The 22,763-nt window shown below is 41.5% G+C and overlaps 1 protein-coding gene across 2 annotated transcripts in view; it reads right to left on the reverse strand.

The window, feature by feature from the left end:
- Window positions 1-1,144: 1,144 nt before the first annotated feature.
- UBA6 (ubiquitin like modifier activating enzyme 6) overlaps window positions 1,145-22,763 on the reverse strand; it is an 88,806-nt gene continuing 67,187 nt past the window's right edge. For both annotated transcript variants that reach the window (XM_040324754.1, XM_040324745.1), the window contains exons 28-33: window positions 19,377-19,494; window positions 14,981-15,174; window positions 13,386-13,513; window positions 9,265-9,352; window positions 6,676-6,770; window positions 1,145-2,293 (exon numbers count right to left, since the gene is read on the reverse strand). In XM_040324754.1, coding sequence (XP_040180688.1) covers window positions 2,158-2,293; window positions 6,676-6,770; window positions 9,265-9,352; window positions 13,386-13,513; window positions 14,981-15,174; window positions 19,377-19,494 — 759 coding nt within the window. In that variant the 3' untranslated portion in view covers window positions 1,145-2,157. The remainder of the gene's footprint in view (window positions 2,294-6,675; window positions 6,771-9,264; window positions 9,353-13,385; window positions 13,514-14,980; window positions 15,175-19,376; window positions 19,495-22,763) is intronic.

Here is a 22,763-nt window from a genome sequence, read left to right on the forward strand (position 1 = left end):
AAAGGTTAATGTGTTTCTCGCCTGTTAAAAATGTAACTGTTGGTACTATGCATATGTGACCCAGAAGCAAAACACGATAAACTGATTCATTTATGTCCACTGAACAATTTATCGCTCAAAATTTGGCCATTAAATGATGACAATATCGTTTGCTCTCACGACCATGTGTTTGTTTTTCGAAAATGGGTTTGAACAATTTTTTTTCCAACCGACTGGTGTAAGGCTAGCATTAGACAGGTGTGAAAAAATGCCTTGAGAAATAGAAGTGTTAATAGATTATTTTTTATCAATTAACAAAATGGAAAGATAATGAACAGAAGAGAAATCCAAATCAATATTTAGTGTGACAACTCTTTGCCTTCAAGACATCAATTCTTCTAGGTACACTTGCAAAGTTTTTGAAGGAACTCAACGGGTAGGTTGTTCAAAACATCTTGAAGAACTAACCACAGATCTTCTGTGGATGTAGGCTGCCTCAATTCCTTCGGTCTCTTCATGTAAACTCAGGAGAGACAGACTCCATAATGTTGAGATCAGGGCTCTTTGGGGGTCAAACCATTAATGATTGGCCCCAAATTTATTTTGCAGCAGGACAACGACCCCAAAGATACAACCAATGTCATAAACAACAAGGAGTCCTGGAAGTGATGGTTTGGCCCCCACAGAGGCCAATCTTAACATCTAAAAATCTGTCTGGGAGTACATGAAGAGACAAAAGGATTTGAGGCAGCCTACATCCGGAGAAGATCTGTGGTTAGTCCTCCAAGATATTTGGAACAACCTACCTGCCGAGTTCCTTCAAAAACTGTGTGCAAGTGTACCTAGAAGAATTGATGCCGTTTTGAAGGCAAAGGGTGGACACCTCAAATATTGATTTGAATTTCTCTATTGTTCATTTAACTTTCCATTTCGTATATTTCTGAAAGCATTCTCAATTTAAAGCATTTTTTCACACCTGCCTAAAACTTTTGCAAAGTACCATACATCTATAAATACTACATATATAAAATTGTTCTTTTGTACAATTCACACTGCAGTTTAGGTTTACTGGTCCTGTAATGGAGGAATTAAATGTGACATGTTTAAAGAAAGTAAAAAAAAAACAGTCCTCTTAAAAGGCAAGACTTGTACTGACCACAAAAAATAAGTTTTAAATTTTAACTGAAACAATTACAGTATGTACCAGTGCTGAATAACTCAGAACAAAAGACCTAACAGACCAACAAAGCTGAAGGCAGCAAAAGCTTGTGGGCTGATGCAGCACAGCTCCTATCATATTTTAGCAGCCAGCTGAAGGCGCAATGTATGCCGACACCAATGGCCCCGATTGGCTAATGGTCTTCCATTACCAAGAAGTGCATGTTATCTATGTAAATATAAGCTCTACTAAAACTTAAGCATTTATCAAAAACACTGGAAAACCTAGATAAAGGGGGCATGTTATGCAGAAACATACTTAACGGTCAAACTTACAGACCAACATTACATTACTTGCTCACATCTTAAGATACTAAGGCATTGTATAGATCAGTAACTCTGCTTATAACATTAAAGCAAAGGTTACATTATCTCACTTACACTGTTTCCGGTTTGGAAAAGTTCCCCCTAAAAGGTAGCAATATCAAAAGAAGAGGGGCTTACATTTCACATTCAGGAAACAGAGTACATATGAAATAGATACATATTAGTTTAAACAAATCACAAATACATACATACATACATACATACACACATACAAAGCAGAGAGCTCTCGTGTGTGCATATTTAGATAAACCTACTGCAAGGCACACAGACTTATTAGTACTAATATATACAATATTCTTCCACTTATCATTGCAGAAAAGGAGGTACAATAAGGTGAACTTGAAAATAGTCTTCTTGGTCCTCCATTCTTTTTTTTATTCATTTATCTTTTTTTGGGGTTATAGCATGGAGTATTGCATCCAAAATATTTTGTATTCCAGTCCACTGGTAACAAAGAAAAAAAAAAAAAAAAAAAAAGTACAAGAAAGTATGAAGGAGACACTATATATGCAGTCTTTGTTATGCAAAATATTAGTGCAAATCACTACTTCCACTTGTTTCTCTTCATTAAGGCTTCACCTAGATGTGACAAGTAGTACCAACACATTAAAGATAACACCCGCACTTGTGCCATTAATTGCTCTCTTGGTTAAAGTGGTATCTCACAGGAGGTCCAGGTAAATCCTCATCTTCATTTGATTCAGGGGCAAAAGACACCGTCAGATCGACATATTTTTTATCGGCTCCTGGTTTCACAAGCTTGTGCATTCTATACAGGGAATGAAACAAAAAAACATAAAAGAATAAATAGATTGAAAAAAATAAAAACACACACACACACACACACACACACACACACACAAAATCAGACTTGACCAGCAGGTGACATCTAAATATTGTGCTGCAGCCAAAAAATGCTAGAACACCAAAAGATCCATTGTACAGTGTGTTTCACAAATAATGACACAATTTAAAAACAATATCTGTGGAACCCACGCACCGCCAATGAATAAAACCTGTACTACGTGATCGAGCATGGCCTAGAATTTAAAATGAGGGCTGCTAGATACCACTACTAGTGCCCAAATAGATGCTAACCTCAGTCGCTAACAAGATGGAGTCTATGCAACAGAAGACATTTGTGTTCTCCAATTTAGCAAAATGGAGTCTGTATTAACAATGCAGTTTCGACAGCATTTCAGGATTGCTCCACCAGTGGCAGAACATTTGTTGTTGGTATAAACAACTTGAAGAATTGGGGTGTTTATGTAAGGGGAAGGGTCCAGGGCGACCACACCGTTCAGAGAAGAATGTGCAATGAATTCAAGAGGCTTTTTAGCCTGCACAAGTCTGTTCGTTGTGCTAGCCGAGAACTTGCAATACCTCATACGATGTTTGGTTAAGAGGACATTTGCTTCTGAGGCTTTGAACGGCACGTCTGGTTATTTGGACATATACACACATAGATAGATAGATAGATAGATAGATAGATAGATATATATATATATATATATATATCTATCTATATATCTTGTTTTTTCTCCCAGTGTCGGGGCCACAAAATATGTATATGCTGGATGCCTTGGAGGGAACAGGGAGGAGGCAGGACGAGTGCTGTACATATAGGAGGAAAATTTACTGTTTACGGGCGGCCTCTGTAATAGGAAGTCCTATCTCCTGCGCTGCCATTGGACAACTGTTCTGACCATCAAAAGGAGGTGGGACCTTCTATTAAAGAGGCCGCCGTGTAAACAGGAGATTCTCCTGTAGGTAATCTTTGGCGCTTGTGAGTGCATTCCTGGTAACTGGGGGTGCTGCATTCATGGCAATGGTGGGTCTGCAGATGGGCACTTGTGAGGCTGCAGATGGGCACTGACCCTCATTTTGCATCACAGTTCTTTTAAATTATTTTGTTTTCCTGAAACTTCGCTCTTAAAGTGAAGGTGCGTGTTATACGCCAATAAATACAGTATATCCAAATAATACACCTGAGCTCATCTCTTTACTCGCACACAGCCACAAAGGCAAGATAATTCTTGTTGGGCAGTGTATTAGTGCTCCAATGAACACACCTAGACCAAATTTTAATGGTTCAAAGAATGTCAGGCAAAATGGTCGGCCCTCACGCATGTTGACTTTATCAAATTTGGACCTCTTTGAAAAAAGTTTGGACACCCCTGCCATACAGATTGCAACTGATGCAAGCTCTTCATGTAAGTGACAGAAGAAAATGTTTGGATTTCTGCCTTATGCTCTTAGACGACATGAAGGAAGACAGATCCTTAAGCCCTGTACACGCGCTCGGTTTTCTCGGCGGTAAAAAGTCAGCCGAGAAAACAGAGGGGAAAGCCGGCAGGAAAACTGCCATGGAGCTTTGGCCGGGAATCCCAGCCGTGTGTATGCCCCATCGGCACTGCCTTGCAGTGTTTCCCATAGGAAAGTAGTGGATCTGGCGGAAAATAAAAATGACGGGAATCCCGACGGCAAAATAGAGAGCAGGTTCTCTATATTCCCGACAGGATTCCCGGCTGTTTTCCTGTCGGGAAAACTGCGAGGAAGCATACACACGGACGGTTTTCCCGGCCAAAAGCTCGCTTGGCAGTTTTCCTGGTAGGAAAACGGGTCGCGTGTACGGGGCTTTAGAGATGTTAACTTTTAGAGATGAAGCAACGTTCCAAACAAGCGTCAAAGTTTTGTTTCACAATGTTCACATAAGGGGACTTGAGAAGCCATACGTACAGCATAAATGACATTCACCAAAAATGAATGCGATATGTGTGGTTTTGGTTACAAAGATTTATGGCCATTTCTTTTTTAAGGGGAAACACAGTTACAGGATATTTCTGTCTCGAAATGCTGAAGGACCGGCTTTTCCCAGAACTTAATGAAGACTCTGAAGATGATTTAATTTTTAAGATGGAGCACCGCCACATTGGCATAACCATATTCTAAGGTTTCTAAATGATATATTGGCCTCAACGTTGGACCCAAAGACTTGGCACTACACTCTTGGCCCCCCAAGATCTCCAGGCATTACACCCTGTAACATTTTCTTGTGGGAATATGTAAAACAACGTGTTTATGTTCCACCATTACACGCTGACGTAGATGAGCTCAAAAACAGAAATCATGGCTGCAGTAACTTCTGTGTAAGAAGACACTCTAAGACGCTTTGAGGACAAATTTAGCTATTGTCTTGATGTTATACGTGCAGCAGGTGGAGGTCACGCAGAGCATATATAACATGGTGAGTGAAACTTGAGGACGTCCTTAATAGTTGAATTCATTATGTAACCAACACATTTTCATTATTAAATCTAATTATATGAAATCGGGTCATTCTATTGTATTTCAATGTACAACTTGCTTTGTAACGAAAGTGACAATAGATGCTTGCATATCCCTTTATAAAACATCTACTGAGAAAATATGGAGGATTCCATTGCCTTCAATAATTCTTAGTCATTGGGCAAACATGCAAATCAAATACTATGACATTCCTTCTGACTTTACTAGCTGCATGCTTGCTGGAGGCAAGTGACTTTGGAATTATTGAAGACACAACCAACCAAACTACTAACATTTTCAGAACGAAGTGAGTAATGACAACGAACATATCTCTCTCAGATTTTGAGGCACTCCAACTATGAGAATCTCCTCCAGCCAGAAAGTGAGGGGGTGGGCTTTATACGATTTTTATTGATATCATATGGGCACAGTTTGCTGTTAAAGCAGGCTAAGGCTGGAGTTCAGCATTAAGGGTTTAACACTTTGAATAATACAGTGAGTAACCATTTTGTATAGAAGCGATATCGAGAAGCAGGGGCCGCTTTAGCGCCTAGGCCAGGGATCCTCAAACTACGGCCCCCCAGCTGTTGCGGAACTACACTTCCCATGAGGCATTGTAAAACTCTGACATTCACAAACATAACTAGGCATGATGGGAATTGTAGTTCCTGAACACCTGGAGGGCCGTAGTTTGATGACCCCTGGCCTAGGCCAACAAGGTACTTATACTGTACCTTATACTTTTTTTTTTTTTAACAGCATTATGCATCTTTAGTCTCAGAAACGCAATGAATCCAGGACTTTCTAAGATACGAGTTGACTATTGAGGATGATTAGCCCCCCCAGCAACCAATTAGTATTACTCACCTTACATGTTCCAATTTTTTGGGTGGAACACGCAACATGTTCCCAATGCTACAGCCGATGCCCAACCCCCACATGACAGCAGGACGGGGAGAAGTTCCCTGTACTAGCTGTCAGTTTTTTTTTAAATCAGCGCAACCATGCAGGGCTGTGTGAATGAGCTACAAGCCCCAATATCCTTTGCAGCTATCAGCTTGTAGTTCTCATTGAACTACCACAGTGCTGTGGAGCTCCGTGACAGTTGATTCATGTCACACTGACAGATCTGCAGGATACTTACATGGCACCGGCAATCTGCTGATTGCTGCCGACATGCTTTGCAGGCTCCAAAATAAAGAAATGTGCATTGTAGTTTTTAGTAAGTTTTGACTTATCCTTCAGTTCACTTGCAAAATGAAATTGGAAAATCTCTAACATTTCTCAAAATTGGTGACCAAACTGGGTCTGCAACATTTCAAAGCATACAGAGATATCATAAAGAGCCACTATTTTAGAATTATATTTGTACACACAGCACCTAGGAGTTGGACAGGCAGTTATGTTTGGTCACAATATGTGAAGGAAAAAACGTATCGCACTAATGCCGCGTACACACGATTGGTCAATCCGATGAGAATGGTCTGATGGACCCTTTTCATCAGACCAAACCGATCGCGTGTGGGCCCCATCGGTTATTTATCCATCGGTTAAAAAATGTTAAACTTGTTTTAAAATTAACCGATGGATACCTAACCGATAGAAAAAAAAACGATCGTTTGTATGCTCAGAATCAAGTCGACGCATGCTTGGAAGCATTAAAGTTCGTTTTTTTCAGCACGTTGTCGTGTTTTACGTCACCGTGTTCTGACACAATCGTTTTTTAACTGATGGCGTGTAGGCACGACTGACCATCAGTCAGCTTCATTGGTTAACTGATGGAAAAATCCATCAAACCGTTATCATCGGATTGACCGATCGTGTGTACAGGGCATTAGACTATCAATTTTATAATATACTTACGTAAGTTTCAGTCTCTTTGCATGACCAGGCATAACAGGGACATACAGCATTTTCACACCTTGCACAACCATTGTTGGTTCAATTCCATACTGCTCCTATAAAATGCATGGGATATGGGCATTTTACATCTATCATTTTATAGCAAGACATTTATACAGAACACTGATTATGCTGGAAAAAAATGTTTACACATGATCAAATTATAACTTGGAAAAGAGATTTAACCTTGCTGTTAACCTTTTTATTACGTTTTAGGTTCAGACCTAGCATAACCCCGTTATGAACCATACTAGTACATTTTAACAAATTTTCTTACTACAACGACCAATTTATTTTGTACCACCACCAAATCTATTAATCAAATTAATAAGGGGTAAGGGGAAAAAATATTGTAGAGGTCATTGGTAAACAGTAATTGGGCAAGTGAAGACGTTTCAAATGAAATTCTCTGGTAAACTGAACAGAAAAAGTTTCCCTTTAAAAGTACCAGTAAAGTAATGCAAGTATTTCACAACCACCATATCTTAAACATTAGAGCTCAGCAGAATTTCCCCAATTCTTTGGTCAGTACAATATGCAGGAAGTAAACAATGTTTTTTTCAGTATCAGAAGCAAGGAGTTTTTTTGCCATAGTTACAGATCATTCTAAAAACAATGTTATATAAAATGTTATCAACTGCATTCATTAGAACAAGTGATGTACAGAAACAGATGCGTAGTAAGCCTTTCCAAGCTCAAAAATATTTTTTAAGGTTTGCCTGACACCGTCCCCCCAAAAAAAAAAAAAACACAGCCCAGAAATACTTGTGGCCAGTTTTAGATTTTGCCTGAGGAACCTCATGATCAAAGCGAGCATCGGCATAAACATTCACCTAGGAAAACATAACAGATGTGTGAATTGGACACCAGGTAGCAGCCTTGCAAATCTGAGAAAAAGATGCCCAATGTTAAGTCCATGAAGCACGGAAGGTTCCCCTTTTACCAGTCAAAGTTCACTCTACTAGATCAGTTCGTGCTTCATGGACTTAACATTGGGCATCTTTTTCTCAGATTTCCCCTGAGGTCATAATCTTGAATGACGAGCTTAGGAATTCACCTAGCAACAGTGGAATGAGAAGCAGGCTGTCCCCTAAAGGGATCTTTGGGAACAACAAAGAGTCAGACTGACGATAAAGTCAAACATCACGCACCATAAATCTCTTTAGAATGTTTAGAAGTTGGACAAGGAAAAAGAAAGAAGAAGAAAGAAGAAAGAAGAAGAAGAAAAAAAAAGACCCTGGTCCTCAAGAGAACCAGAAATCGTCTAGGTTTGGCCTTGGATGCCTAAAATGAAACGAAACTGGGCTCTTTTCAGTTTTAGAAGCAGGGGTTTTGCCACTAAAATTATTGCCTTTTTTTTTGGGCTAAAAGGGCTTTTTACCCACTGTAGTCCCCCCCCCCCCCATGATTTCCTTCATAAAGATGTCCAGGTATTACCAGAAAAGGCGTTCCCCTGTGAAAGCCTTGAGAGACTGAAAGCCTCAAGAGACTCTTCTTGGCAGATTGACATAGTCACAACAGCAGGTTGTATGACATGGTCTGCAAAGGTGACCAGAGCTTTATAAAGAGCTGTGAATCATTTATCCACAGGGTCCTCAAACACCAGGATATCTCCAACAAGGACAATTAAAGCAGACCTTCAGTCACTTTTTCAACTTTACAGCTATTAAACCTTCTGTCCTTGTTTTAACTTTGGATAGCAGTAAATACCTTATACAGCCCACTTCCCGTTTCTTGTCTGGTAAAAAGCCTAGGCTTATGACATCATGCACAGCTCTCTCTCTCTGTCCCTCTAATGAGAGTTTTTGTCATGAAGGGAGGGGCAATTTATAAAAGGGCCAATGAGAGCTGCAGAGCTGGAGGTGTGCCTCTGTGTAAAGCCAGGAAGTGAACAGGCTGTAGCTTCAGCTGCCCACAGTTAAAATGGTTGCAGCCAGACTCAGTAGAGGGAGATTTCTGCAGCATATTTGGCAAGTACAGAATCACAGTATATATAAAATATGCAAAGTGGTTGGAGGGAAGCTTCAGAATGGCAAAGATGTTTTTATTTCAAATTGTGTGAGCAGACTGCAGTTCCTCTTTAAGACCTGGCTTTGGAGACATGTTAGCATTCTGACTCTCCTCATACGTCTCAGAACCGTGAATTTGTGGCCCCTGAGAGCCAAGAGCTTCAACCAGGCCAAAAAGCGAACTAACTGGCCTACTTACTAAATTAGTCAGAGACAGGGCAAGCACAAATGCAATGCACGTGGCTCAGGACCTGGAAAGCACTCCACAGCTAACTAAACCTGAACTCATTAAGGAAAGTGAAGCACAAGGAACCTAGTGCCTGAAGGTCACTGACAAATATATACAAAGGTCTCCTACTATAAACAGAAGAGTAGCGATTTTTATACAATCTCAGGAGGAGGATTGGCACAGACTTTCATTGTATGTTTGTTTTACCTTTATAATTTCTAGAAATGTTTGGATCAATCACACAGAAATTCTGATAAGATACAAAATTTACATACAGAATAAGGAAACGTGAATAAGGCAACACAATATTACCCTGACGGCATTGATGAAGTCCAGTAGAGTGAAGTCTTCTTTTCCATAGATTGTCCACCTGTCCCAGATCGTGAATGAAATTCCATTTCTGTGGCACAAATCAAACGAACATTCAGATTCAGATCTACGAAGACCTCACCACTCCAAAAGGCCCCAATCACTTCCCTCCACTTCAGGAAACACTAGGGGCTGGCCAAGGTCCTTGTTGACACTCCATACAAATCCAATGTAAAAATTTGTGGGCTGCATACCAGTGATGTTTTTTGGAACAAAAGTTTACGGAGCCAAAAATGGTACATGATGCAGATTCAAATCTGAAGACATCGTGGTCACAAAAGGTGAAGCATATCAGAGAGGGGCAGTATCCAAACAGGGATGTGCAACATGTCTGTTTAGCTCAATAAAGTGTTTTCCAAAATAGTGACATCTTTGGTGTGCGACATGCTGATTTTCACATTGGATTTGTTTTTTCTAATCAGTGTTCAGATTCGTTTTTATATATATATATATATATATATATATATATATATATATATATATATATATATATATATATATATATATATATATATATATATATATATATATATATATATATATATATATATATATATATAGCCAGGTTGGTATGATTTGCAAAAACAAACACTTTTGAAGTTTCTTATAATACACTTAGGAAAGCAGATGATCTATAATTGGTAATCTGCATAGTAAGCAAAAACCAGATACCTCTAGCACCTTAACACCACTTTTTTATTAACCACAAGCTGATAAGATAGTATTGTTGGTAAACAGCCACATTCAAACGTCAAATCGCTCTTATTACTAGACATGTGCACACTGAAATATTTTGTTTCGGAATTTCGTTTTCGTCCAAAAGGAAAAATGTATTTTGTTACTCCCGAAATTCATTTATTTATTTTGTTTCGTTAAAAAATGCATTCATCCGAAAATCCGAATTACGGTCAAATCTGTCATTGAAGGCTTATGATGTCTGTCGAATGTTCTAAGAAGATTCGACGGAGCAGCCAAACTGTGCGATGCCGCAATTGTACATTTCCGGTCGAATGTTCCACCTACAAGCTATAGAAGAAATCTAATGTTGTATGACACTAGTAATAATTATATTTATAAATTATTATTACTAGTCAACCAACATCTGAATGCTCCTATAGCCTATAGGCCGAGCGTTTGCCTGGAAATGTACGATTGCGGTGTCGTACAGTTTAGCTGCTCCGTCTAATTTTCTTAGAACTTTCGACAGACACCATAACAATGACAGATTTGACGATTGTATGTTTTTCACTGCTTCGTCGAATGGTCTACCCCAACACCGTCTCTATAATGTCGAATCTTTCCTCTCTATGTAGAATAATATTGGACTAATAGAGTTAAGGTTAGGCACATTCGACCGCAGATTTGATAGACACACATTGCTATTGTCAGCGTCATGTCGAATCTCCTATCTATATCAAACTGTTGTAGCAACGGAAATAAAGCATTTTTTTATGTCAGATCTTTCGGATTCTGCGCATTAGTTTGTTAAAACGATAACGAATATACCCAAAATACGGACAAAAATGAATGCACATCTCTACTCATTACTAGAATGCACATTAGAGGTCATCCAAGTGCCAATAGCTCTTATTAGAAAGCACATTAGAGATCTCACTAGTAATGGTCAGTTAAAGCTGCAGGGTTCTGGAGCTCCTAACTATAGCCATTTCTCAACTATACAGTTCCTATAGCTTTAGTTATAAAAAGTATTGAAACAATTACTTCAAGGCTGGCTCACACCCAGGTGCATTGGGAATGTGCTGGACAGCTTAGCATAGCCCAGTGTAGTTCCAACACAAAACAAGGTAAAAAGCCTTGCTCCCTACGTGGCCAGTGCACCCCACCATGCTGTAGTGGTGTACACTGAAAAAAAAAGTACTACATACACGACTTTTGGTGCAACACAATCCACTGCCTCGTCCTACTCTGGTGTGGTATTTTTTTTATCTGAAGTATATGATGGTCTAGTGGGTAGGGCAGCATATTCTTTTATTACATGGTTGAGGGTCACTGTGGCGTTGCAAATTATTGTTAACTTAATATTGCCGGTTTCCTGCACCACATTCAGACTGTGCTGCCCATGCGATCTGCAGAGTGTGTCACTGCAAAGTTAATGACACCCCAAAAGCAGGTCGCAAACAGTTTGCCTCACCGAATCGTATGGTACAAAACAATGCGATCTGGTTGCAGTGCGTTTCCAAAAGTGTATGCTCAACTTTTATTGTGGTGCGATTCCATCCCACTGAAAATTTATGGGGCTGCGTTCGCACTGCACAGAACCTCATGTGAATCGCACAGCGTTCCTGGGCAATTTATATGCAGTTACTAGTGTGGATGGGCCCCAAACATACCAGGCAGCAAGCAAAATACTCGTGTTTACTTACTGGGTGTTACAGCTAAGACAGCAAAAACACTTTGTCATGACACAACAGTGATCATTACAATTGGCTTCAGATATCAGGAAGTGGAACTATTTTACACTGCAGACAAGCAGAAATAAAAAATTCCTTGCATACATAATGTACATATACAACATTCTTCCACCCCATCTTTTAATTTCTAGGCAAAAAAAAAAATCACCATTGCATGCTGCAAAATTTATATCTCATTTAGTCTAGGGGCAGAGGATTAAGGAGTAAATACTTGCCTTACTTCAGTAAGCTCCCTCTGGCACGGTGACCATTTCCCCTGCAGCCTGCTCCCTAAAGCGCTCCATAGATGGATTTAAATTCAGCCAATTCTACAGGGACAAGTTGAATTTGGATCCGTGTATGGGCACTGTGGTTGTACAGAAGTCTATTTAGAAATCGATATCCGTACAACCACCCTGCTGGAAAATGCATTCATTGTTAGCACAGCAGGCCATAGATTGCAGTACTAATAAGTGTATTCTGACAACAGGGTCTACCTCCCTGCTGTCAGAATACACTGACAAAGAGGGAGGATTACCCCATACACCTCAAATGGAGGTGAAAATTGGGTCAGTTTTTTGTTCAACCAACTGAAACGGTATAGGGAATAAAGGGAATAAGTGTAACCAAGGACTTTATGGCCAGCTTAAGCTGTGACTGGCTCTGGTTGCACTCCAGTCTCCCCAGCATGCTATGCAGAGTTAATGTTCCTGTATTGTACGCAATCATGTTCAGGCTCCCACCCACAGGCTGAAGCTTCAGACAGTGGGAGGAGAGTGTTAGAGCCAGCAGGAGCAAAGAGGAAAAGACACTTTCATGAATTAAAAAAATAAATAATAAAACAGTAAAGTTAGCCCAATTATTTTGTACAATGTGAAAGATGAAGTTATGCCGAGTAAATAGATACCCAACATGTCATGCTTTGAAGTTGCACACACACACTCGTGGAATGGAGACAAAACTACAGTACCTAAAAATCTCCATAGGCGACGCTTTAACAAAAAAATAACGGTTACCGGGTTATTGTTACAGAGGAGGTCTAGTGCTAGAATTATTGCTCTCGCGCCAACGATCACGGCAATACCTCATATGTGTGATTTGAACATCGTTTACATATGCGGGCGTGACTTGCGTATGCGTTTTCTTTGCTGTGCAAGCTTGCGGGGACAGGGGTGCTTTAAAAATTTGTTTAAAAAAAATAATAATATTTTTTTTTAAAACATCCATTGTAACAATAATAGGTGGCGACAGAGATTTTTTTATGGAGAGATTTTTTTATGGAGAGATTTTTTTTTTAAACCGGTGCCATTGGCAGCCGAGTAAACAGAAAGTGACGTCGCTTCCGTGTTTACATACAGGAGACTGTAACAAAGCCATTTCCGGCTTCATGACAGTCTGTCTCTAGCCGCCGGAAGAGGCGGATCGGGTCTCCCAGTGGGACAGGAGGCTCGATAAGAGCAGCCCAATTGAGAGCCAACCACCCACTCTCAAAAACGGTACCGAGATGATGCCTACAGCTGCAGGCATCATCCCGGTATAACCCCCTAAAGCCGAGGCCGCAAATGTGTGTACGATCAGCGCAAAAGGGGATACAATGTCTAATGTGGGGAAAATAAAAGAATATGTCTTTATGACATTCGGTCATTACATTACCTGATATGTGTTCTTTTTACTTCTGCTGTCTCTGTGAACACAATGATTGGAATTGCAAGGTTAAAGAAACAGTTCTTGTAAGCTTCAAATGGATGCCCGCCAACCAATTTAAGCAACTCCAGGGCAACCTGGAAAGTAAAATAAGTAGGTAAGAAATAATTGATGATTTGCATTTCCTGAGTAATACTTTGTGAATTATTCTGACAAAGAACAATAGACTAGTACCGATTTTACAATAGGATAATACAATTACAAAACAAACATTAACATAAGGTCAGCTGCAGCTTAACCATACTATGCCGCTTTAGTCAAATATCCCTGTACCCAAGGGCATGGGCTTCAACCACCAAGCTGTCAAAGCTAGTGACTGTAAATCAGGATAAAAGATTGGACCCCGCGACCACAGGTCCGGTTGATCTGGAAGAGCCCATGGCTCACCTGCCATGAGATTTTTAATGTCTGCATACCACATTCACCTTGGCCAAGTTGGTGCAATCAAACATGCCAGAATGCACTCCACCTTTATCCCTCTTAACAAGTAAGAAAAAAGTTGCAGCAGAGGAAAAAGACAGATCAGGGAGAACTGATACCATAGGAGGTATCAGGGCATCCAACACAAGTTTCTGAAGATCCCTGGTTTGGGACCAGTGGCGTATCATCCATGGCTGCAATGTGTTCACTGCACACGGGCCCGAGGGGGGGGGGGGGGGGACTGTACTCTGACACACACTACACCCATGGATGCCAAGATGGGGGAGCAGCAACATGCGCCTTCACCTGCACACCCAACCAATGGCACAGTGAGAGAGGGGAGGCTGGTCCCAGAGAGAAGGTAGGTGCGGGGGCACTCCATCACTAATGAGAACTTGAAGCGATCCTGATTTGAGCAGCGGGGACCCCAGCCCGCAGGTGGATGGCTGGTGATCCATGCACAGTGCCCTGCCGCCTGGACAGAGCGCGAGTCAGACAGCAGGAGGGAGAAGGGAGCCGGGCATTGAAGGTGAGCAGGGGGCACAGGGCACATTCTTTGAAGGCTGGATACAAAATGCCCTTGTGATCACAGCCTTTAGAGTCCAGTACCAAATGGCAACCTTACAGGTCATTCCTGATCCCCAAGATCTTCCATAATTGTTGCCTGGGTACCGTCACTCTGGGCCCCAGTGCAGTAGGGGGAACAATACATATCAGGCCCTTCCCTTACTCAAGCAAAGGTGTACAGAATAGGCAGCAGAAGATTGCGGGCAAAAAATACCCTAGAAAGGAAACTTTAGAAGCTTCATAGATGCATCCATCACATAAGGACCTCAGCTAAAATTGAGGCTTGATGAGCTAGGAGGAGTTATGCCTGTCCATTCATGTGAAGGGTGGCAGCATATTCAAGTAGTCATAAATATGAAGAAGCCCTGTGATCTGTGATGTAGAATTAAAAAGATCATTCTTGATTCGGCCTGCACCAACACATCAAACACTTCCCACCACTGTCTACCTGCATGGTGGCTATTGGGAAGTACAGGCTTTTTTCTTGGCTTTTAAAAAAATCTGTAAAAAAGTTCCAGTAGTCCTTCATGTTGGGTTACAAGCGTGTTACCACTTACCAGGCCAGAGACAGCAGCTGTGGCTGTAGCAATAGCAGGGATTATCTTTCCAGCAATACGCTTGGTCTTCAGTCGGTCAGCTGGCTCAATATTATACATATTAGCTCTCAGGTTGGAAGCTGCTGTAATGAAGTTGATATGTTCATTGCTGTCGTCATCTTTCTCAAATGATAACAGCTTCATATGGAGGTCCTCTAGCAGAGAAAAAAGCAATGGAGATGTAAATAGAACCACCAATTAACACCACCCTCTATCCGTTGAGTTAAATAATCCCTGCACTTATGCTCAACACAACACATTGTTGCTAGGAACAAGCAAGCCTATATTATGTCCCAGTAAGGACTAAAAAGAGACCTCCAGTTTCCAAGAAATCACTGTTTGGAAGTATTATGAATAATTCCAAATTTTGTGAAGTAAAATTAAATGGTCATATGTGGACTTTAACAGGAATACTCCAGAGCAACTTATACATTTTGACCATTAGCCTTTAAAAAGTGTATTAACAAATCTTTTTTTTTTCAGTTTCTGCAACATTTTAAAAAAGGGGGAAAGGGGCCATTACTAAATAAGCAGACCTTGCTTGAAGTGCAAGGCCTGCTTTAAAATGTATAGACATCTGCTACAAAAAGTGACAAAGGTATTTATAAATGGTCTTTTTCAAAATGGCTTTATGGTCTGTGTCCTATTGGAGAGAAGCGTTATTAGGTTTAATTAAAAAAAGAGGCGGTTACATCCCTAGTGCCCAACCTGCAGGCCTTTGGCATGTGATGTGTCGGCCCTTGGACCTCAGCAGTCTGTAGTGAAAACGTTGATTAGGAGCAATAGCAGTGATGTCTACTAGCTTCATATAAAACACCTCCAATTTCGTCTTCTGCATCATATCTCTAGCCACAAAATGTAGCATGTTCGCAGTCTGACTATCATTTCCTATATTGGGTCTGCAGTCTGACAGCCCTCTCAAGCATTACATATACTGAACATTATGTGCTTTTTCCAGCCAGAGTCTGCTTGGCTGGTGCGGTCATTTTACGCCGTAGGATCGTGACACGCATTGGGACACATAGTCATACACACAGATATACATATATATACTGGGCCAATTTGGACAAGATCCAATTTACCTCTTTGGAGTGTGGGAGGAAACCGGAGTACCCGGAGGAAACCCACGCATGCACAGGGAGAACATGCAAACTCCAGGCAGATGGTGTCGTGGTCGGGATTCGAACCAACGACCCTTTTGCTGCTAGGCGAAAGTGCTACTCACTGCACCACTGTGCTGCCCCCCATATGCAACTGGGTTGCATATGTCAAGAGTCATCATCACTTAGGTAGAAATCAGAATACTTAAACTTGAAAAGGACTTATGTATATGGCTACTACTTGTTATGGCTAGTGTTGCACATGAAAAGCAATTAAAGGGGTTGTAAAGGTTCGTTTTTTATTTTCTAAATAGGTTCCTTTAAGCTAGTGCATTGTTGGTTCACTTACCTTTTCCTTCGATTTCCCTTCTAAATGTTTTTTTTTCCTTTGTCTGAATTTCTCACTTCCTGTTCCTCAGTAAGCTGTTTTGGCTGACTAACCCCCAGCCAGATGATGGAGGCAAGCTTACTGAGGAGAAACAGGAAGTGAGAAATTCAGACAAAGAAAAAAAACATTTAGAAGGGAAACTGAAGGAAAAGGTAAGTGAACAAACAATGCATTAGCTTAAAGGAACCTATTTAGAAAATAAAAAAACAAACCTTTACAACCCCTTTAACTACTTAACCCCCGGACCATATTGCTGCCCAAAGACCAGAGTACTTTTTGCGATTCGGGACTGCGTCGCTTTAACAGACAATTGCGCGGTCGTGCGACGTGGCTCCCAAACAAAATTGGCGTCCATTTTTTCCCACAAATAGAGCTTTCTTTTGGTGGTATTTGATCACCTCTGTGTTTTTTTTTTTTTTGCGCTATAAACAAAAATAGAGCGACAATTTTGAAAAAATTTTATATTTTTTACTTTTTGCTGTAATAAATATCCCCCAAAAATATCTAAAAAAACATTTTTTTTTCCTCAGTTTAGGCCGATACGTATTCTTCTACATATTTTTTGTAAAAAAAAAAAAATCGCAATAAGCGTTTGATTGGTTTGCGCAAAAGTTATAGCGTTTACAAAATAGGGGGTATTTTTATGTCATTTTTATTAATATATTTTTTTTACTAGTAATGGCGGCGATCAGCGATTTTTTTTCGGTACTGCGACATTATGGCGGACACTTTTGACACATTTTTGGGACCATTGGCATTTTTATAGCGATCAGTGCTATAAAAATGCATTGGATTACTATAAAAATGCCACTGGCAGTGAAGGGGTTAACACTAGGGGGCGGGGAAGGGGTTAAGTATGTCCCTTGTGTGTTCTTACTGTGGGGGGGGGGGGGGGTGGACTCACTAGGGGAAACACTGATCTTCTGTTCATACAACAGAAGATTAGCATTTCCCCCGCTGACAGGACCGGGAGCTGTGTGTTTACACACACAGCTCCCGGTCCCCGCTCTGTACCGAGCGATCGCGTGTGCCCGGCGGCGATCGCGCCCACCGGGCACACGCACGGGAGTCGGGGGCGAGCGGGGGGCGCGCGCGCGCCCCTAGTGGCGGCTGAGAGAGAGGACGTTATACTACGTGCTCTTGCCCAGCCGAGCCGACCTGCCGACGTAGAACGGCGGTGCGCAGTCGGCTAGTGGTTAAAGTGATTATAAAGATTTTTTTCCCCCCAAAACAAACATGTCTATACTTACCTGCTCTGTACAAAAGAATTGCACAGAGCTATCTTGAATCCTTTCTTCTAGGGTCCTCTGCCAGCATTCCTGCTTCCTCCTATGTCCAGTGACCCATGGGAAGTCACTTGTGCATGCTTCTTCCCAAGCACGCCTGCTCCATCCATTGACACAGACAGCTAGACATGGCCCTGACCCCGCTCCCTCATGACTGGCTTTGATTGACAGCAGCAGGAGCCAATGGCTCACAGTGCCCCAGCAAAGCCGGTGAGACCCGGAAGTAAGGGGGGGGGAAGCTGCAGACGTGATCAGCACTGAATTGAATGAGGGCTCAGGTGAATTAAAGGGGGGGGCACAAATGATGTCTAAACATTTTTTACCTTCATGCAAGGAATGCATGAAGGTAAAAAATGTTTAGGCATTAGAACCACTTCAAGACGATTTCAATATTGATTGTAAATCAAGGTGTCTTTGCAGCTTACAAGTTTTTTTTTTTTGTGACATTTGATCATAACTCAACATGATTTTAACTCATCTATAGCTGCACATTAAAAACCTGACAGGATTATGCAAACCAAAAAGCAGAGGAAAACTTTTATTGTGATTTTCCAACACTCCAAGTGACATTTGCAGTTTCACAGTCTGTCCTGCTCCTGGAAGCAGCAGCAATTACATCATATATGAAACCAGAAACTCATTCCATCAACATTTCCGCAGCAACCCCCCCCCCCCCCTCAAAAAAAAGTTACCGTATTTATCGGGGTATTGCGCGCTCCGGCGTATAGCGCGCACCCCTAAAGTGGACCCGCATTCCTGTAAAAAAAAGATTTTAGTACTAACAGTTTTGGTGTCTTGCGCGGCGGCCTCGTCGGGTCCAGCGTCCTTCTGCGGTGTCCTCCCCGCTGAGTTTGAACTACTGCATCGGCATATACCGAGCGCAGTACACTCGTGTATAGTCGAGCAGGCTCGGCTTCTCTCGCGGTCACGTCCTGTACGTCCAGGATGTGACTGCGAGAGAACCCGAGCCTGCCCGACTATACACGAGTGTACTGCGCTCGGTATATGCCGGCGCAGTAGTTCAAACTCTGCGCGGGAAGCGGGTATCGGCGTATATCGCGCACCCACGATTTTGCCCTGAATTTCAAGGCAAAAAAAGTGCGCGATATACGCCGATAAATACGGTATATAAACCTATTTTGAGTTGTGTCTTACTATCAGGAATTGAGATATTTTGCTCCTGAATATATATTCAGTTCTCTATACTGAAAAATAGGATGTTTTGTACTCACCGTAAAATCCTTTTCTCTGAGTCCATGGACGGACACAGCTCCTTAAATCTTGACAAGTGGGTTGTCCTCTCCTGTAAACAGGGAACATAACCCACTTGTCAAGATTTAAGGAGCTGTGTCCGTCCATGGACGATAAGAGAAAGTATATATTTGCTATGATGGAACATGGGAGTATCTAAGCCAAGAGGAAAAAAAAAAAAAAAAGAGTCCAAACAAAGTTTAGCCTTTAGTTGTGCAGCATGCCTTCCAGTGGCAAGAAGGGGGCACACCCTAGTCATCTCTACTGGCCAAGCATTCCTTGCAGATGTCTTCTTGTTTCTTCCAAACAAAGAATCAAAAAGTAGAAATTACCTTTTGATGCCCGGTCTTCTGCAAGGACTTTTTCAAGTTGTAGAACTGCAATCCTCTCATCTTCACTACTTATTTGGATCTGGTCAGGCTTCTTTGCAGTTTCATCTGTTTCAACAATCTAATAAAAAAATTAAATATAAAGATGTACTTCCATTCTAAGTGCAATGCTAACACTTTTATAAAATTGAAAAATGAACAGCTCAAGGCTATTTCTGAGACTGCAACAAAGTTAATGCATACTTTGTGTACACATGAATTCTAAATTGGCTGCTAAATGTACAGCTATGTAAAAAAATTAAAAGAACCACTATGTGTATAACAGCAAACATTGTAAGGCTGAGGTAGTTAGCCTGTATTTGTAGGAGAGGGCTATTAATCCATTTAACCCCCCCCCCCAGTAACTACCCTCCAGTGGTCACCGTGTTATGCTGCGTACACACGATCGGTCAATCTGATGAGAATGGTCTGATGGACCGTTTTCATCAGACCAAACCGATCGTGTGTAGGCCCCATCGGTTATTTATCCATTGGTTAAAAAAATTGAAACTTGTTTTAAAATTAACTGATGGATACCTAACCGATAGAAAAAAAAACGATCGTTTATAGGCACGTCCATCGGTTAAAAATCCATGCATGCTCAGAATCAAGTCGACGCATGCTTGGAAGCATTGAACTTCGTTTTTTTCAGCACGTCGTCGTGTTTTACGTCACCACGTTCTGACACGATCGGTTTTTTAACTGATGGTGTGTAGGCACGACTGACCATCAGTCAGCTTCATCGGTTAACTGATGGAAAAATCCATCAGACCGTTTTAATCGGATTGACCGATCGTGTGTACAGGGCATTACAATTTGACTACTTCTGGGTCAGCACAGTGTCTCACTCATTCCTGGTCCGGTGTCATTTGTATCTGCTCATCTTTTATGCAGTAGTCACTCTTCCACCGTCTGGACAGATAAGTATAGCAGGCAATTTTGCTGCACTTTAAGGCTGCTGTGCCATTAAAATTCAATCCGTATGTTAAAATGTGCCCTTCGTTCCTAGGTGTTTCATATGTTAGTTTTCGTTGTGCTACATGTATAAGCTTCTACCTGTACCGTCCGTCGTAGGCTGCTTACGCAGTCCCACTTGTTTTGTTTTAAGCTCAGCTTCCCCAGTCTGGGGATATATGCCGTCAGTTCATTTGTTTCCTCAATTTTCCTGCCACCTCCATTAAATGAGCTTTGTTTCCTAGCATCAGCTGATTACACTGTGGTGTGTTATTACAGCAGGAATATAGGAGATGTCTGGGTGCAGTGCTAGTTTTATATAAAGGCATGTTACTACTGGTACACCTGCCATTTTCAATCTATGCCACTCTTTGTAACTATTGTTGCATAGTCAGCTAGGGCTGTTGAATGAACGTATAAAAGTATATTCGATCACAGGTGCTGTGAATTTGTTACTCTCCCACCAGTCAAGTGAAGTATTTGAAAAAAAATACACACACACACACACACTTTCTATCCACCTCTCTTTATGCATACGTTCATAGGCTGCCAGAGGTACATACATGATTTTGGTGTACTAGCTCATTATGAAATACTTACCTTAGAACGATGCCCTGCAGTGCTGACTGCACTCCGCTCCCACGACTGACATCTTTCACTGGAGTTACTTCCTGGTTCACGGGCTCCCAGCGCTGTGATTTGCTGGAGCTGCGATACATTACTCCCACGCATGCCAGGCACGGGTACTGAAGAAACGGCACCAGTGGCCCATTACTTCAATGCGCATGTGCCAATGACATCGGCAGCAGTGCATATATGCAAGTTTAGGAGATATTTACAGTACCTATTAAGGCTTACCAGTAGGTACAAGTGGTGTAACAGAGTTTACAACCATTTTAAAAAGGTCATTCAAAAGTTCCAACGGGTTAAGCTACCTTCTAGGGTTCCTATTTCCCCTGACATCTTTAAACAGCTTGTGGTAGCCTCTATAACTTGGCACCATTTGGGCAGTGCAAAAGTTTAGTTTTGAATGCTGCCACGTATCTGGCTTATTACAGCTTTCTTAGACCAAGTGAATTTGCCAAGTCAGAGAATATGTCCACTATTGTGTGTAAAGACATTTGGTTAAGTCAGCTGACCAGTTTACACATTGCCACAAACCAAAACTTGTTAGGACAGCAGGGCATTAATTGTTACCCAACTTGTAATGCATGGTGCCCCGTAGCTGTTTTTTGATGACCTTCTCTCTCTTACACACCATCTACCACCAGGTAGCCCACTCATGCCTTTCACCATACAATCCATGTCCACCTCAGTGTTCATGTGCCATGTACGAACTGTCGCAACCAGTGTAGGGATTAGACCCACACTAATCTCAGGAGATTCATTTAGGATTGGGGCGGCTTCGGCAGCCTCCAAAACACCAGGTTCCTCACATAGTGTTAAGAAGTTGGGTAGGTGAAGTCCACCTGTTATATTAGGTATACCCGTGATCCACAAGTGGAAATAACCAGGGTGTTTAGTAAACTTGCAGAACAACATGTCTGTTTATGAATAAATCTTTAAACCTATTCTGGTTCAGTTTAATTTTTGCCCCCTTTCAGGCATACATTCTTGTCTACGTTCAGGGCACACCTCAGGCCATATTTTTGTTGCTGTGAGTATACCCAACCACAAGTTGTACAGCTGAAGTCGTTATCCTGTATTTGTGGGAGGGGCCTATTTATCCATTTACACCCCCAGACACTACCCTCTAATGGTCACTGTGTTATGCCCCCCCCCTTTTTCTCTTATTTCATTTTCTACCATCATATCAAGGGTATGCCCCATTTCAGGCATACTTTCATGTCTAATTGGCTGCTCTCTATTACTGTACATAATGTCATTTTTTTATATTTTACCGGTGTGTAAAAAAAATAAGGCAGAGGAACAGGCCTCGCCTAACTGGCACTGAAGAGGACTGATGGAAGAGACCGCAGACATTGGCACCATCAGTAGGCATGCTGCAAGCAGTCCCAGAGTCGTTCTTAAGCCTCGTACACACGATCGGATTTTCCAACAACAAATGTGTGATGGCAGGGTTGTCAGATAATACGACGGTTTGTATGCTCCATCGGACAATTGTTGTTTGAATTTAGAACAAAATGTTTTATAGCATGCTTTCAAATTTTCCGACAACAAATGTGTCTTGTCGGATAATCTGATTGTGTGTTTTTTAAAGTACAAACACGCATGCTCCGAACCAATGCTAACCATAAGACAACATTAGCAGAAGTTGTCCAAAGGGTGACGCTAAAGAGCTGAAAAAAAACGCCCTTCGCACACAATTCCACAGATTCGTCCGATGGAAATCCGATCGTTTGTATGAGACTTTAGAGTGTGAGCTGGGACACCTGT

Source organism: Rana temporaria, chromosome 1 (genome assembly GCF_905171775.1).
Source record: "Rana temporaria chromosome 1, aRanTem1.1, whole genome shotgun sequence".
In the NCBI taxonomy this organism is placed as follows: Eukaryota; Metazoa; Chordata; class Amphibia; order Anura; family Ranidae; genus Rana; species Rana temporaria.